The sequence below is a fragment of the Dreissena polymorpha genome, chromosome 4 (assembly GCF_020536995.1).
Source record: "Dreissena polymorpha isolate Duluth1 chromosome 4, UMN_Dpol_1.0, whole genome shotgun sequence".
Taxonomy (NCBI): Eukaryota; Metazoa; Mollusca; class Bivalvia; order Myida; family Dreissenidae; genus Dreissena; species Dreissena polymorpha.
In genome coordinates this window covers 19,743,382-19,761,815 of record NC_068358.1, presented here as the reverse complement: position 1 = coordinate 19,761,815, position 18,434 = coordinate 19,743,382, and the positions used below count along the sequence as shown (strand labels likewise).

The 18,434-nt window shown below is 37.1% G+C and overlaps 1 protein-coding gene across 8 annotated transcripts in view; it reads left to right on the top strand.

Moving 5' to 3' along the window:
• The window catches only part of LOC127879960 (focal adhesion kinase 1-like), a 111,719-nt gene that overhangs the window by 88,017 nt on the left and 5,268 nt on the right, over positions 1 to 18,434 (top strand). For 5 of the 8 annotated variants that reach the window (XM_052427106.1, XM_052427100.1, XM_052427098.1 and 2 more), the window contains 14 exons: positions 434 to 463; positions 2,393 to 2,490; positions 3,060 to 3,144; positions 4,301 to 4,404; positions 4,789 to 4,904; positions 6,504 to 6,604; positions 7,757 to 7,846; positions 9,193 to 9,397; positions 10,208 to 10,281; positions 10,602 to 10,897; positions 12,469 to 12,666; positions 13,532 to 13,672; positions 14,373 to 14,517; positions 18,100 to 18,170. In XM_052427106.1, the coding sequence (XP_052283066.1) occupies positions 434 to 463; positions 2,393 to 2,490; positions 3,060 to 3,144; positions 4,301 to 4,404; positions 4,789 to 4,904; positions 6,504 to 6,604; positions 7,757 to 7,846; positions 9,193 to 9,397; positions 10,208 to 10,281; positions 10,602 to 10,897; positions 12,469 to 12,666; positions 13,532 to 13,672; positions 14,373 to 14,517; positions 18,100 to 18,170 (1,754 nt within the window). The remainder of the gene's footprint in view (positions 1 to 433; positions 464 to 2,392; positions 2,491 to 3,059; positions 3,145 to 4,300; positions 4,405 to 4,788; positions 4,905 to 6,503; positions 6,605 to 7,756; positions 7,847 to 9,192; positions 9,398 to 10,207; positions 10,282 to 10,601; positions 10,898 to 12,468; positions 12,667 to 13,531; positions 13,673 to 14,372; positions 14,518 to 18,099; positions 18,171 to 18,434) is intronic. The other 3 variants (XM_052427103.1, XM_052427104.1, XM_052427099.1) reach the window with 1 other exon arrangement.

Here is an 18,434-nt window from a genome sequence, read left to right as displayed (position 1 = left end):
CAGTATCTTCTTAAAAACTGTTTTGCAGAGAATTAAGTGTTGGATTTAAATTATAATTGCTGCACGGCAATTGAATTATACACAGAGTAAATATAATTTTATTGTATGATGTTAAAGGTTTATTTTAATTAGAGTTCACAACAATAATTATGTTATTAAGACATTAAAACTGGTATATGTAAACTTTTTTTGCCAAGTGATTTTTCTAAGCAATTTCATCAAACAATTCAAATTGACCACTTAAATATCCAATTTGAGACGGCTATAAAAATAACATGTTTGTAAATAATTTTTCTGTTCATGCCATTAGAAAGCTGAATCCCTTACTCAATACACTATTGAGTCAAAATGGCACAAGGAGCTTATAGGGTGCCTTCATTTAGAAAACTGGGATTGATTCCCTATAAATATATATCTCATCCATACAAACTAGGTCGTAGGCGAAAAGGGCGAAGAAAAAAATGTGAGTGGAGAACGGTATGAGCAGTGTAGATCATAATTTTCAGTTGCAGATGAATAACTGTCCGTTTTATATGAGCTTTGTTCTGAAATACTGGGCTTTATGCACATGTAGGCAAATCAGGACAACACTACGCTTTTATTTGATTGTTCGTTTAAAGATTATTTTTATTAGCAAAAATCCAGTTTATGCAGAAAGTGTTGTCCTTGAGTAGCCTGTGCAGACTACACAGGCATATCTGAGTAGACACTCTGAGCACATGCATTAATCCCAGTTTTCCCAGAACAAACTCTTATATTCCCAACTTGCTTCCCTGATGCCTTTCAAGTCATGTTTGTATTCTAACCAAATTGTATGACATAATCGTGTGAGCATTAATGGAACCATGTTCTGAGAAAACTGGGCATAATGCATGTGCTTAAAATGTTGTCCCAGATTAGCCTGTACATTTCGCACAGGCTAATCAGGGACGACACTTTCCGCCTAAATTGGATTTTTGCTAAGAAGAGACAAAACGAAAAATTTCATAAAAGCGGAAAGTGTCGTTCCTGATTAGCCTGTGCGGACTGCACAGGCTAATCTGGGAAGACACTTTATGCACATGCATTATGCCCAGTTTTCTCAGAACACGGCTCATTGGATCAAACATTTATGCCTATGTTGCTCCCATGTTCATTTTGCATGATTTTATGTTTGTTTTTAACTACAAGTTTAAAGTAATGCCTCCAGATAGTTTTTATGACATTATGTTAAAAACTGTCATAATTGAAATAATTAGTTAAATATCATATATCAAATATTCTAATTAATCTCTGGGCAGAATAACTGTTTACAATACCAAAGAATGTATAGAGAAAGTTATGCTTGAAGTGATGGAGAAAAAATAGTGTGGATAATGTTACATGTACCATGTTTATTGGTATGCAATCTCAATGTACTACTTTTATTCCTTCATGTATATTTATGACTTAATGACTTTTACTGCACCTTCAGTGTACCTAATGCAGCTATTGATATTTATTAATGTAACTAAACATTCAGTGTACTACATGCAATTATGTACATGTATATTTATGGCAGTAATCGCATGAAATCCTACTACTCAAGCATTGCATGCTTAAGAGAGAAGCTGCATGAAATCTTAAATATTACATTCGTTGCAATTTTGCTTTAAAAAAAAAAATAATTTTAGGTAATATTTGCTTTTTAACACAACAATAAGGCGCATTTTGCTTCAGATTTTAACAATTTTTTTTACCAAAGTTTAAGTGCAGCTCTTGATTAGCACTATCCAAATTTTGAAAGTAGCCAGAACATGCTTGGGAAAAATGTGATGATAATCACTGTTTTATTGACTTATTTTAATGCATTATGGGGCATAAAACAAAAAGAAGTAAACATAATAGTTACTATTCCATTGATTACTTTTTAAATTGCAGATAGCATAGAGCATTTTTTTTGTATTCAGTCTTATAGACATACCCATGACTGTGGTTTGGGTTGTTGTAAATGCTTTTACTCTGAACTCTTTTATCAAGGATGGAAGGCAAGGTTCACATCATACCTTTTATATTTTCAGTGAAATAGAAGACCTAATATATCGTCTGACTTCACATGAATTGTGACATTTGACTCTACGTCACAATGGACCCAATGTGACCTTTGAAATAAGGACTTAAAACGCTATTTGGTGGCCTTTAACGCTAAGTAATGCTAGGTGACATCAGACCTTATGTGACATTTGATCATGTGTCCTTTGACCTTATATCACATTTGACCCTATATGACCTTTGAACTAAGGACTTCACACTTTGCGACCTTATATGCTAAGTGACATCTTGCCTTGTGCGACATTTGATCATATGTTACTGCTGAGCTTATATCACATTTGACCAAATGTGACCTGTGACCCTATTTGACCCTGTTTTTCAGCTCGTGACTATGAGATTCATAGAGACCATGTTTGTCTGCTGGACATTCTGGGCAATGGACAGTTTGGAGACGTGCACAAGGGCATTTACAGGGACAAGGTAATACAGAACCATTGTTCATTATCATATGTAGGGAAACCTTAACTCTTTCAGTGCTGGAACCAAATTTTGAAGGCCTTTGCAAACAGTTTGGATCCAGATGAGACGCCACAGAACGTGGGGTCTCATCAGGATCCAAACTGTTTGTTATTCTAATAGTATTCTTTGAAAAAAAACAATGAAAATACTAATTTTAGATATTCATCAGATGACATTTTAGCAGACGACAAATTTCCCAGCATGCAAAGGGTTAACTTTGCTTTGCTCACTATTCAACTGAGAGAAATTCTCAACAGCAGATGGTGTTACTGAGATGAGTATCAGAGTCAGTGAAATACTTTATGCAATATCCTTAGTTGGGTGAACATTTTACAAAGGCCCTTATGTAAAATGCTGGTCTCAAACATTTCACTCGGATTACTTACACCTATATGTATGAAAATAATCGCAAAATGAGTACCATTGGTACGAGCATATAAAGATTCAGAATGAACGTAAAGAAATAAATAATTGTGAGAATCTTATCGCTAGTTTTGATTAAGGTTGATACATTCTGTGTATGCCTGCAGGAAGGCCGGGAAATTCCAGTAGCAGTGAAGACCTGCAAGGAGGACAATGAGGACTCCATGACAGAGAAGTTCCTGGAGGAAGCATGTAAGGATGGAGTTTTGAGAAAATGGGGCTTAAAGAAGTTTCATATAGTGTCGTCCCAGATTAGCCTGTGCAGTCGACTCGGGCGTATCAGGGACAACACTTTCCGCCTAAACTGAATTTAAGCTAAGAAGGGACTTCCCTTTTAACAAAAAAATACCATACAAGTGGAAAGTGTTGTTTGAGTTACATAGTCTTTAATGTGATGGGTGATCATTTTCCCAGGCTTGAATTTTCTGAATAGTTTAATATGATAGATCAGATAAATTTTATGTACAGGCCTAAATGTCTAGGTAGGACTTGATTGCAGCAAGGAGCGCCATCATGAGTTTTAATGACTTTGTGAATAATTTTAGGACTAGTTTCTCAAAAGTGATTCTTCTCATCTTCGTTAATTTAAGCGCTTCTATTTGTAGGGCTATATGTCTGCTATATTCTTTTGAAGTAAAATATAATTGAATTGAAATAACTAAGTGCATGCACAATCATACAACTTTTTATTAAACACATGACTAATTGTTGTATGAAAAGAGCAAACTCAATGAGGCCTGTGCATGAAGCTATTGCATTGGATTTAAGAATATTGAGCTGCTACAACAGTCTGGGCTTTCTTTATTTCTACAAAAGTCTGCATAAATGCTCCTCCCCACTAAGATAAATGTTTTTATTCCCCTGACAGAGGGCATATAGTGGTCGCATTGTCCATCTGTCAGTCCGTCCATCCATCCGTCTGTCCGTCACACTTTGCGTTTAGGTTTCGAAAAATGCTTATAACTTCTATGTTGCTTCAGATGTAACATTCATATTTGGTATGCATGTGTATATGGACAAGGCCTTTCCATGCACAATTTTGACCCCTTTGACCTTGACTTTGACCTTAGAGTCCGCGTTAAGGTTTCAATAATGTGTTTAGGTTTTGAAAAATGCTCATAATTTCTATCAAAGCGTTTATTGAGGGAATATGTCATCCTTTGGAGACAGCTCTTGTTTAAATGATGCAATTTTCCACAACATTTGCAGTAAAACTTCAAAATCTTGCCCTTTCTCTCACTTGTGTTGATAAATTATTCCCTAAATCGTAGGTTAGGCTCTTTCCCAAATCAGTAAAGAAACCCCTTAAAGCTTAATCCTGAATGATTATTGTTGTTGTGTTTTTCAGTGATCATGCAGCAATTTGACCATCCCCACATTGTAAAGTTGATAGGGGTCTGCTCAGAAAGTCGCCCAGTCTGGATCGTGATGGAGCTCGCAAAACATGGAGAGGTATGTAGGGTATATATGCCCCGCATCATGCAAACATGTGTCTTATGACCGATGCTGCAATCATAGCACTAGACCAGCCTGCGCATCAGGGCAGTCTGGTCTGGAGCTAACCTTACTGCTTATGAGACCACAAAACATTTTATCACTTAATAGCGGACAGGGTTGATTCAGTTGTTTTTTATAAAATGTTTGATTCAATGGTGATTATCAGTAAATGATTGTATCTTTCATTATCAATAGATTGTTGATTCTATCATTATCAATATGTTTATCTTGGTCTGTGATTGATTCTCCAGAGCATCTGTTTGCCTATTTAGACCTGTAGAGTGTGCTTTCAATCTGTTGATTATTCCATGTTTTCATATGTGTGCATGTTTTTGGCAGATGCGTGCGTACCTGCAGAACAACAAACCTCGCCTGGAGCTGACCACCCTGATCATGTATGCTTTCCAGCTCAGCATGGCCCTCTCCTACTTGGAGAGTAAGAAGTTTGTACACAGGTGAGTTTTGCTGTGACGAGTCAGGGCGTAATTATGGCACTTTGTTTTTTCCACTAGAATATAGTCCACTCTCGTTATCTCGAAGTTGGCAGGACAAGAAAAAATATCAAGATAACGAGAGTTCGAGATATCCGATTAGGCATTTTCAAAGAAAAAATAAGACGAAAATTTACCTTGTTTTTAACATCTAAATACCTGCTAAGTGGTCTAACTAAAGCCGTCACCATGTGGCATAATACTCTCTACCTGATATATGCGCCTTTTTACGAGGCAAGATTAATTTTGCTATTTAATTGCTCAAAATGACGTTTTAAGTATTTCAAAATTGCATGAACACATGCGGTTATAATTTTTCTAAACTGTCGAGTAAACATCCGGTAATGTTGCTATTTAAAGTTATGATGCCATTGACGTCAAGGGGTTTTCCATCTGAACATGCGTAAATCATGTTCCCGAATACTGAATGTACATGTACATTTTGTAGTTTGAAATATTCTTTCAAGTTAGCCACGATAATGACTTTTGGAGTTCAATGATAGAACAACATTCTGTAAATTTGCAACGATTTATATACACAAAAAAATAACTCAATGCATTTTGGAATGTTGTTTGTAAAAACAAATAGTCATTCGGCCTTTCGGCAGACTGTGTATTAATTGCAGTTAATTGATGTTAAAAAGTGAAAGTTAAAGTGACAGGCCTTACTCAAGTGTTAATGGCTAAAGACATTATACACATGTGATCAGTGATGCAATTAACGGATCAATTTCCTACCGCACAGTATCGGGAGCAGCCCGGCGAAGCGGGACGGTGAATTATCAAAGAAAAATTTTCTCAACTTTTGCATACTCTGGGGCAGTAATTCGCACTTCGAGATAAACCACAGTAAAAACGTGTAAAATCGAGACTGGGGACACAATTTTATATCGAGATATCGAATTATTCGACATTACGAAAATCGAGATAAGGGATGTTTATTTATATAGACAAAGAAGGGAAAAAAATGGGACATTGAGCTTACTTCGACATATCGAGAATATTGAGATATCCGATGTCGAGATAACGAGAGTGGACTGCATATAGATGCCTGAATCTTGTATTTTGAGCTTCTTATTAACAATTTGGTGGATGGCTTTAAAACATATACAGTTGAATTATCTAAATGTGTACATAATTTGTATGAAAGGACGTATTGCAGTTAAAAGTTTTGGCAGAATTATGAACCTTTGTCTGTTTTTCTTTTATAAAATATATGGTCAACACAATATTGTGTTTTTAACTCCACTTTAAATATAAAGTCGTCATCGCTCTAAGTTTCACAATTGGATGACCTTTATGAGTAGATGATGGTAAAGATAGGAATTTTGGCTGCTACAAGTTTTGGCAGAATTATGGCCATTTTTTTTATCCTTTATAGAATATAATAGTCCCAAAATGTGTGTTTTTAAGTTTTCTTCAACTCCTGGGTGAATCTCTCTCAAACTTTTAGTTCTCAAAGTATACAATGCTTTAATTATTTACTTATTAATTAATGTCTTTGTTTTATTTCTACTATGCAATGCTAATTAACTTAAAATTAAAAGAAATAATGTATTTCAGAGACATAGCTGCCCGCAATGTGTTGGTATCTGCCCATGACACAGTGAAGCTTGGGGACTTTGGGCTCTCCAGATGGGTAGAGGAACAGAGCTACTATAAAGGTATCTAGGGCTGGGAGCCACAAACCATAAGGGGAATCTATTCTAAGGCTGCTTAGGAAAATGTTAATTAAGGCTCTTAAAGGAAATGTGAACTTATCTGCTCAGGGAAATCTGAGTGTAGACTGTTAAAGGAAATGTGAACTTATCTGCTCAGGGAAATCTGAGTGTAGACTGTTAAAGGAAATGTGAACTTATCTGCTCAGGGAAAGCTGAGTGTAGACTGTTAAAAGGAATCTTAATTTGGCTGATAAACAAAATCTTTTTGTAGTTTTTCATTTGGCTGAACATTACATATATATTTTGCAAGATATTCCATGATTGTATTGGTAATTTATTATTGTATTTTGTTCATTTAAAGTCACATTAATGGTAAGCATCCAATTTATTAAAATCCCATTGTTTGTATGAAAAAATGGTTTAGATAATTGGATAAAGGTCAATCCTAACCATATTGTGAGTAAAAGAATGTGCATCTTCAAATACCTACTAATTTGAATTGACTTCAAATGTGATTCCCTACTTATATGAATTGACTTCAAATGTGATTCCCAACTTATATGAATTGACTTCAAATGTGATTCCCTACTTATATGAATTGACTTCAAATGTGATTCCCTACTTATATGAATTGACTTCAAATGTGATTCCCTACTTATATGAATTGACTTCAAATGTGATTCCCTTCTTATATGAATTGACTTAAAATATAATACCCTACTGATATGAATTGACTTCAAATGTGATACCCTACTGATATGAATTGACTTCAAATGTGATTCCCTACTGATATGAATTGACTTCAAATATAATACCCTACTGATATGAATTGACTTCAAATGTGATTCCCTACTTATATGAATTGACTTCAAATGTGATTCCCTACTTATATGAATTGACTTCAAATATAATACCCTACTGATATGAATTGACTTCAAATGTGATGCCCTACTGATATGAATTGACTTCAAATGTGATACCCTACTGATATGAATTGACTTCAAATATAATACCCTACTGATATGAATTGACTTCAAATGTGATGCCTTACTGATATGAATTGACTTCAAATGTGATATCCTACTGATATGAATTGACTTCAAATGTGATACCCTACTGATATGAATGTACTTCTAATGTAACAATGTCTTCCAGCTTCAAAGGGCAAGCTTCCGATCAAATGGATGGCACCAGAGTCGATAAACTTCCGACGGTTTACATCAGCTAGTGATGTGTGGATGTTTGGTTAGTGCTTTCTTGTTTGTTGCTTAAAATTACAATCGTTTAGAGTTCTGATAAATATAAATAAAAATGCAAAGATTGTAATGATCCTAGCCGCATATCACAATGAAAAGACTTGTTCATTGCCTGATAAAGTGATAATTTGATTTTTTTGTAATACGTTATCTTGCACATTGTTTGCTTGTACTATTCACCCATTTGCTGGTGTAGACTAACATACACAGGTTTATGTTTGCATACATCAGTTTTATACTTCTTTATCTATGATAGTTATAATATATAATGGCATACTATTGATACTACATGCATGTTAGTAGGGTACTGGTGTAGTTTCACTGACCATGACCCAAAACTCTGGCCTGCAACTTAGCTGGATCATAAGGCTTTTGGGTACTTAGAATTTTCAGTTTAAGATTTTTGCATGCAGCAACTCTATTATGTTTTATGTAGTTTTTAGCGCGGCGGTTTTTGGAGGAAACCTGAGGTATTGTCATAGCCTGCTCGCATTACGCCGGCGTCGTGCTAAAACCTTTACATTGGCTCTAGAATCAAAGTGCTTCCACCTACAACTTTGAAACTTCATATGTAGATGCACCTTAATGAGTTCTACATGCCACACCCATTTTGGGTCAAAGGTCAAGGTCACTGTGACCTCTAAAAAAAAAAATTCTGACAAGCTTTCGCAGCCGAGCATGGCACCCGTTATGCGATGCTCTTGTTAACTAGTTCTTTTTATATGTATCCTTATAAGTATATGTAGAATCAAGAATATGTGAGACATTTTCAGGATATGTGGGATCTGCTCATCAGTAGTATCTCTGTGTATTCACTAAGTTTGTGTGGAAGATCATTATTCATGGTATCACTGTGTATTCACTAAGTTTGTGTGGAAGATCATTATTCATGGTATCACTGTGTATTCACTAAGTTTGTGTGGAAGATCATTATTCATGGTATCACTGTGTATTCACTAAGTTTGTGTGGAAGATCATTATTCATGGTATCACTGTGTATTCACTAAGTTTGTGTGGAAGATCATTATTCATGGTATCACTGTGTATTCACTAAGTTTGTGTGGAAGATCATTATTCATAATATCTCTGTGTATTCACTAAGTTTGTGTGGAAGATCATTATTCATGGTATCACTGTGTATTCACTAAGTTTGTGTGGAAGATCATTATTCATGGTATCACTGTGTATTCACTAAGTTTGTGTGGAAGATCATTATTCATAATATCTCTGTGTATTCACTAAGTTTGTGTGGAAGATCATTATTCATGGTATCACTGTGTATTCACTAAGTTTGTGTGGAAGATCATTATTCATAGTATCACTGTGTATTTTCAGGTGTGTGTATATGGGAGATCCTCATGTACGGTATCAAGCCATTCCAGGGGGTGAGGAACAATGATGTGATAGGCAAGATAGAGAATGGAGAGCGCCTGCCCCTACCCCCAGGCTGTCCACCCTCCCTCTACAACCTCATGTGTGTCTGCTGGTCGTATGAACCCTCCAAGAGACCCTGCTTTGCAGACCTCAAGACCTGGCTATAGTGAGCAGGTTTTCTACTTGCTATGAAACATGCTCCAAAAGGGGCTAATGCATGTGCGTGAAGTGTCATACCAGATTAGTGTGTGCAGTAGCCACAGGCAAATCAGGGACGACACTTTCCGCTTTTATATAAAAAAATGATTTGAAGGAAGTCTCAACTGAACTAAAATCTGGTCCAGGTGGACAGTGTTGTCCCTGATTAGCCTGTGGGAAGTGACAGGCTAGCCTGTGGGAAGTGACAGGCTAGCCTGTGGGAAGTGACAAGCTACTGTGGGAAGTGACAGGCTACTGTGGGAAGTGACAGGCTACTGTGAGAAGTGACAGGCTACTGTGAGAAGTGACAGGCTACTGTGGGAAGTGACAGGCTAGCCTGTGGGAAGTGACAGGCTAATCTGGGACAACACTTTACTCCCATGCATTAAGCCCTGTTTTCCAAGAGTTCAACTTATATAGACATGTTAATGTTATTTGTCATGGCTATTGCACATTATTGGAATTCTCAGTGCCAAAAAAAGTGCAATAATAAACAGGTGTTTTTTCTTTGTGTTTTTGCTAAAGAAAAGCAATGAAATTGCGATTTTCAAACAGGTTTTAGTTTGCTATTACAGTACTTAATGATCACTTCACATTTTACGTGCTCTTTTGTGTCACTGTTGAATTGTTTGGATAACTTGTCATACCTAAAACCAACAATTAATACATATACAGTATGTATACATTATATGTTAATACGTAAATATCTAAAACATCCACAAATCCATGTACAGTTTATGTTACTATGGATTTTAGCATGAGTGTGTGTGCATTTCAGTGAGATCTTTGATGAGGAAAAGTACAGACAGGAGGAGGAAACTAAGACAGCTAACAGGAGGATCCTATCTTGGGGTATGGGATCTTACATTCTAGGTTTCCAACAACGGATAATTTCTTCCAGCTATTGCGTCTGTATTAAACACATTCGGACTAACTCCCAGAACTGACAGGCTGTTCAAGTTTTGTGCTGTTTGCTGCTCATCAGTATCTAAGGGTTAGAAAAAAGAGCCTTTAAAACTTAATCTTTTAAGAAAGGTCCGAAATTAAGTAGATTTTCTAAGGGACTAAAACATGTCAAAATGCATATCTGAGCAGTAAAGAGTCAAAGAGTCTTTTACCTTTGGAATAGTGCCAGATAATGAAGGAACCTCTAATGCTGTCTTTATTTTCAGGTTCTAATGGGTCTCATGAAGAGGAAGACATAGTAGCTCCGCCCCCTAAGCCAGCCCGTCCGGGCTACTCCAATGTGTCTCCCGCCGGCTCAACCCGCAATCTGAGCCAGCTGAGCATTCCCACCCCGCCTCGCCAGTGGGGCAGTGCCTCCCAGCTGCCCGTGGGTCACAGCACCCCGTACGGGCCCAGTCCCCTGGGTCCTAGCGGGACTCACTCTGGGGCGCCCCCTCTCCCGCGGGAGATTGACCTCTCACACTACTTTCCCTCCTCCAGTGGATACACACAGGCTGGACAGGTATGGTATATTGATGGTCTTTGTCCCATGAAACAAAGTACTAGCATAATTTAAGCCTGGTTCTGCGACAACAGGACTTAATGCATTTGCTTAAAGTGTGATCCCAGATTAGCCTGTACATTCCCCAGAGGCTAATCAGAGACAGCAATTTCTGCCTTGACTTTATTATCCCCTGCCAAAGGTGGAGGGATATTGTTTTGGCGTTGTCCGTCCTTCCGTCCGTCCAGCACTTTTGTGTCCCGAGCCATATCTTGGAAGTGCTTTGGCAGATTTCATTGAAACTTGGTACGAGTATATATATGGATAAGAGGATGATGCACACCAAATGGCATTGTTCACCATCTGTTAATAACGGAGTTATAGACCTTTGTATCTTGAAAAAAATGCTTTTTTCTGTGACAATGCTCTAGTTTGGCGGGGGATATTAATTCAACGAATTTGCTTGTTTTTGTTAAGAAGAGACTTCCTTTTAGCTGAAAATTCCATAAGAGTGTAGTGTTGTCCCTGATTAGCCTTGTGAACTGCACAAGCAGAGTGTTGTCCCTGATTAGCCTTGTGAACTGCACAAGCGGAGTGTTGTCCCTGAATAGCCTTGTGAACTGCACAAGCGGAGTGTTGTCCCTGATTAGCCTTGTGAACTGCACAAGCAGAGTGTTGTCCATGATTAGCCTTGTGAACTGCACAAGCGGAGTGTTGTCCCTGATTAGCCTTGTGAACTGCACAAGCAGAGTGTTGTCCCTGATTAGCCTTGTGAACTGCACAAGCAGAGTGTTGTCCCTGATTAGCCTTGTGAACTGCACAAGCGGAGTGTTGTCCCTGATTAGCCTTGTGAACTGCACAAGCGGAGTGTTGTCCCTGATTAGCCTTGTGAACTGCACAAGCGGAGTGTTGTCCCTGATTAGCCTTGTGAACTGCACAAGCGGAGTGTTGTCCCTGATTAGCCTTGTGAACTGCACAAGCGGAGTGTTGTCCCTGATTAGCCTTGTGAACTGCACAAGCTCATCTAGGACATAAATATATGAACATGCATTAAGCCCTGCTTTTCAACGGCAGCTAGTTTGTTTAAAACTGCCAACCCAAAACATAGTTAAGTCGTACTTAACAGGTGAAATTGTTACTTACTTGACTCCATATGTAATTAAATTTCTACTAGCCCTAAGTTACTTTCTTAAGCCCATTAAAGACTGCTTACTTTAACAGTAATACTTTCTGTGCTTTACATAGTTCCTGATGATTGGTGTAAATGCAATTAACATAGTATAAGTTATAGATATATTGGCCTAATAGTTATTGCTATAGTTATGCTAGTTAAGCTATAAGTTAATTGTGACAATTAGGCAGCACTTCATAATTTCAATGGCTCAGTTCATAAGCTGCTATGTTTTTAAAGGAGCATGATATATTGTTTGCAAATGTGAGTAACATCTTAGTATAATTTTCTGGAGCTAAATGCATGTGTGTAAAGTGTTGTTCTTGATTAGCTTGTGCAATTCGCACAGGCCATTCAGGGAAGACACTTTCCGCCTAAACTGGATTTTTTTATCTCATATAATATTAACTCCAATCCACAGGTTTCTCGCGGCTACACTCCAGTAAGTTCTGAGTCTAACCCATACAGCAAGGCATCAGATATTGGCCCCAGCTCCCGGATAGACATGTACCCAGGTAGAATACCCAACCGGTTCCCCTACACGGCAGCTGACCTAGCCGACTCCGGTATCAGTAAGGGACTGCCATACTACACCAGCAGGCAACTTCATGATCAACCGGTAAGGGTTGTTTATCTTTTTATTTGCGCGTTAAGAAATGGGGAGTTTTATGGAATACCTGAGGTGGGTGGGCTGTGCCCTGGAGGATAATGTCTGTTTATTTATTTGAACAGTTTAAATAGTATCATCATGAAACTTGATGATAATATTTGTGGGCATAATATATTAGCCAAGTTTACAAATGAGATAGATTGCTTGACAATTGTTATGCTTGACATTTTCTGTACAATTTATACCTATCTGTTGTATGTATCTTCCTTTGTCTTCTCATGTAGTTGTGTAAGTAGCCAATGAACACCATCCACATTCGTTATAAAGTTGAACTTGTAGACAATTGTTTCTCTTACATGCCACTTACAAACGCAGTGTTTGGAATGGGGAGTCTTCTGATCTTGCCTCATCTCCCGTGTCTCATTTTCATCACACAAACAACTTTTTTTGCATTTTGAATGGATGATATCACAAATTTAAGTGTTTAAACATCTTCTTGAAGGGAACTTTCCAAACTGCAAGACTTTTAAAGTACTTTCAAGTGGATATGAACATGAATATCAATTAAACTGAAACATCCATAAAAGATTTGATCACTAAAGTTACTTGTAACCCTTTCCCACTCAGAGGCAAAGTGAAAATGGCTATATGAATTGAGCAGGAAACCAGAACAGCCTGTGAGTAACTCACAGTCTGTTCCGGTTTTATGCTGTTTGCTGCTCATCAGTATCTAAGGGTTTGAAATGACGCCTCTAAAACTTGAATCTAGTAATAAGAGTCTTTAACTTAATTTGACTTTATAAGAGACTACAGACCAGTCAAAATGTGTATCTGAGCTATAAGTGTTACCATACAGAGCCTGGTTTGTTTCCAGGTTGTTGATTTCCCTTCGAGCAGTCCGGTTCCTGTGACGATGCCAGACCTGGAACCTGAGGAGATTGCAGCACGCCTACGGCAACAGCAGGAGCAGTCTGAGAGAGACGCACAGTGGCTAATCTTGGAGGAGAAAAACCTGGTACGCAACTCTGAACACATCTCTGAAGTAAGCTATCCCTGTCTTGGTCTGTATCAAATCATATTATCTTGATAAAAAAGAGGATGAAAACCTGATGTGATCTTGACAGGCAAGATGGGTCGTTGAAGATAAATACCATAATTCTGTCTTAAGCGGTCTCTATACACCTGATTAAAATGGTGAACACCTACAATGACTGCAACAATGTAGAATTTAATGATTGAAAAAATGATGGAAACATTAAAACATATATTTATAAAATACAATTATAAGATTGTGCATAGCATTTTTTCGAGCCTGCTAGCAGACAGCTGGATACAAATTATGAACGGTTGAGAGTATGTGTACGAGTGCATGTGTGTGTGCATGGGTGCGTCTAATCATGTCAGGACTGAACCTGTGTCATTCATCTTGCAGTTGGAAAAAAATCTTACAACAAAATGTAATGTTCACCATCATGAGACAAAGTGTTGCATAATTGATTAGCTTGGGTCAAAAATGTAAACTAACAGATCAAATGTACAATGTGTGTAAATTACAGTTTGTCTGGACTGTAAATCAATCCTAATGCAATAAAAAAATGTATGGAGGGTGTGTGTCAAAGGTCAGCAATGTGCATGTCGCTGCTTATAACAAAATTGAAAATGGGCTTGATATATTTCCGGCAGGGATCACGTTCTTGCACTTGATTGTTTCACAGAAGCGTGATATACCACGGGGGCCAGTGAAGCCTGCGCCCAACGCCCTGCACATCACTGAGGCTACAGATGTGCGACCTGTAATCCCACCCCAGGTGGACCCCTACCCAGCATTCCTCCGCACTGCCTCCCACACCTCCAGTGCAAGTAAGGGCTTACAATAACTGCATGTCAGCGCATGTAGTCAAATACCTCCTTTGAGAAAACCTTACTTTTTAGCTCATCTATTTTTTGAAAAAAAATTATGAGCTATTGTCATCACCTTGGCGTCGGGGTCGGCGTCGGCGTACGGTTAAGTTTTGCGTTTAGGTCCACTTTTCTCAGAAAGTATCAATGCTATTGCATTCAAACTAGGTACACTTACTTACTATCATGAGGGGACTGGGCAGGCAAAGTTAGATAACTCTGACGTGCATTTTGACAGATTTATGTGCCCTATTTATACCTAGAAAATTGAAAATTTGGTTAAGTTTTGTGTTTAGGTCCACTTTATTCCTACAGTATCAAAGCTATTGCTTTCATACTTGCAACACTTATTAACTATCATAAGGGGACTGTGCAGGCAAAGTTATGTAACTCTGACTGGCATTTGGACGGAATTATGGGCCCTTTATACTTAGAAAATTGAAAATTTGGTTAAGTTTTGTGTTTTGGTCCACTTAACCCCTAAAGTATCATAGATATTGCTTTCATACTTGGAACACTCGCAAACTTTCATAAGGGTACAGTAAAAGGACAAGTTGCATAACTCTGGTTGTCATTTTTACGGAATTATGGCCCTTTTTTGACTTAGTAACTTTTGAATATATGGTTAAATTTTGTGTTTTGATCCACTTTACTTCTAAAGTATCAAGGCTATTGCTTTCAAACTTCAAATACTTTCATGCTATCATGAGGTTGAATTTTACCTTGACCTTTGAATGACCTTGACTCTCAATGTAAAATTATTAAATTTTGCTAAAATTGCCATAACTTCTTAATTTATGATTAGATTTGATTGATACTTTGACAAAACTACTCTTACCGGACATACCACAATAGACTCCACCCAAACCATCTTGTGCCCCCCCCCCCCTCCCGAATCCCCCCCCCTCCCCAATTTTTTTTTTTGCATTTTGATTCCGCATTTTTGGAAGATAATGTTATAAATGTCCACACTCCCACACTATACACCCCTCTTCACTTCACCCCTCCCTCCTTTGTGATTTAAATTGAGAGTTCCTTCACCTTTAAAAAGAAAATAGATCAGCGGTCTGCACCCGCAGGGCGGTGCTCTTGTTTCTTTAATTTCTCGTGACTTTTTTTTTTTCATGTAAAGATCAGAATAATAAATATTTTTATAGTCTTGTGATATTGCATTTTTATGCATTTTTGAAGAAAAGGGGGTATATAGTTTTCGCATTGTCCGTCGGTCTGTCTGTCAGTCTGTCTGTCAGTCTGTCTGTCAGTCTGTCTGTCAGTCTGTCAGTCTGTCTGTCAGTCTGTCAGTCTGTCACACTTTTCGTGTCCGCTCTCTAATTCAAATAGTTTTCATCTGATCTTTACCAAACTTGGTCAGAAGTTGTATCTAGACAATATCTTGGTCAAGTTTGAATATGGGTCATGCCGGGCCAAAAACTAGGCCACGGGGTCACTTAGTGCATTTAAGGATTAAGCATGGTGTCCGCTCTCTAATTGAAGTAGTTTTCATCTGATCTTTACCAAACTTGGTCAGAAGTTGTATCAAGACAATATCAAGGTCAAGTTCGAATATGGGTCATGCTGGGTCAAAAACTAGGTCACAGGGTCACTTAGTGCATTTCAAGGATTTAGCATGGTGTCCGCTCTCTAATTGATGTAGTTTTCATCTGATCTTTACCAAACTTGGTCAGAAGTTGAATCAAGACAATATCTAGGTCAATTTCGAATTTGGGTCATGCCGGGTCAAAAACTAGGTTACGGACTCACTTAGTGCATTTCAAGGATTTAGCATGGTGTCGGCTCTCTAGTTTATGTGGCTTTCTGATTTATTTTGATATTCTAAGAAATTTTTATGCCCCCGAAGGAGGACATATAGTGATCGGACTGTACGTCCGTCTGTCCGTCACACTTTGTGTTTAGATTTCGAAAAATGCTCATAGCTTCTATGTCGCTTCAGATAGCAATTTCATATTTGGCATGCATGTGTATATGGACAAGGTTTTTCCATACGCACACAAATTTTGACCCCTGTGACCTTGACCTTGAACTTAGGGTCTGTGTTTAGGTTTTAAAATCTGTGTTTAGGTTTCGAAAAAAGCACATAACTTCTACCAAGCGTTTATAGGGGGCATAAGTCATCCTATGGGGACAGCTCTTGTTGTTTTGGGAAAATAATAGAATTCGAAAAAAAATACAATTAGAAAATCTATCTTAAATATGAAGATAAGAATTACAGTTTTGAGCTTTGTGAATACCTACCCAGAACTGTTGTTATTTTATGTGAAATAAACATGGCAGGTGTCTACTTGATGCCATTTATAATGAACAAGAAAATCAGTGACATATTGTTCCTATTGGAATGAGAATTACCCAATCACATACTCATGTTTAAGGGGTGTTGCTGCAGTTTTGCTTTTTTTTTTCCACCAAATAGATTTTGTTCAAAATTTATATTCAAGTACTATATACAAATACTATATGAAAAATGGAATACAAATATAGGGTCACCGGCCTTGTTTTGATTTTTTCACCATTTTATAACATGTACTTTTTTCATGTACACTGGAAAATCTCTAATTGCCTCAAACCAAGTAATAACCTATGAAATAGACAACATATAGATATTATATAAGCTGGGATACATAAAATACCATTTAATTAAACAACACAATGCCAAAAAAATGGAGAACACAAGTTAAATTAAAAAAAATAATAATAATTTTTATGTCACCCCAAAAAACATCAATTTTTTACTATTTTTAACACCCAAAATGTTATTTTAAAAAATTCTGTCAAATAGAATTCTGCAAAACTGCTCAAATATGTTCATCTACGTGTTGTCATCATAAAACACAAATAAAAAAAGGTGGTCATCGCACTTTTAACCAAGATTTTTTGTTTTAACTATCCCTACCGTCTACGTCAAATTTTATAAAAAATACATCAATTAGGCAAAACCCAAGTACCGGTACATAGATTGTAAGAAATATGCATAAACATTAGAAATTGTTTACAATCTTAACTGGGATCACAACAGCTTGCCAAAAGACATTAATAAAAAACAATATTTAATCACAAACATAATACCATACAGTATCAAACTCGACCTTAATCATTAATAACTTACATGTACTTGTTCACAGATTTCGGCTTGTTTTGGAGTTTGTAATTAAATGCTTTAAATTGATAAATTTAAACGACATGACTAAAAAGCTCCAGTATAAAATAAGAATGAAATTAAAGCAATGAAAAAGTAAATATAAGTATTTAAAAAAAATGTTAACCCCACCTGGGATTGAACCACTGACAATTGAATTATGAACCTACTAGGTCATTTCTGATGATACTGATAACAAAAATATTGAGTTGTGATATTAGCATCATCAGTGCTGCTATAAATATATTCTCGGTTAAATAAACTGCCGCAACACCCCTTAAGACATAATTAACGATGGGCATTTTTCAAGTAATGTATTTTCCTCATTTGAAAGAATTGCACTTAGCAATTGTTTCTGATACAATGATCAAGGTGTCCTGTTTGTTTTTCAGGCAGTAGAAGCAGCAGCACCAGTGACCATGATATTCCTCCATCTTTACCTACCCAGCAACAAAACAATAAGGTAAGGGGCCCACCCGGGGATGGTTGACATGGATATGTGTGGATTTTATTAATTGTGCAAGAAGAGGATACCATTATTGCCAAACTAGATATATAACTTTAAGGGAAAAGTATCTAGATGTACTTATTGGAAAGAATTAGTATTCTTCAATGTTGGCCTTGACTTTTGACTGACAAGCATCGGTCATTTATACAATTCTAAATTAGTTTGAAAATCTTTTCAGGATTAAAAGTTGTATGCGAAACCAAATAAAAGATTTTGAAC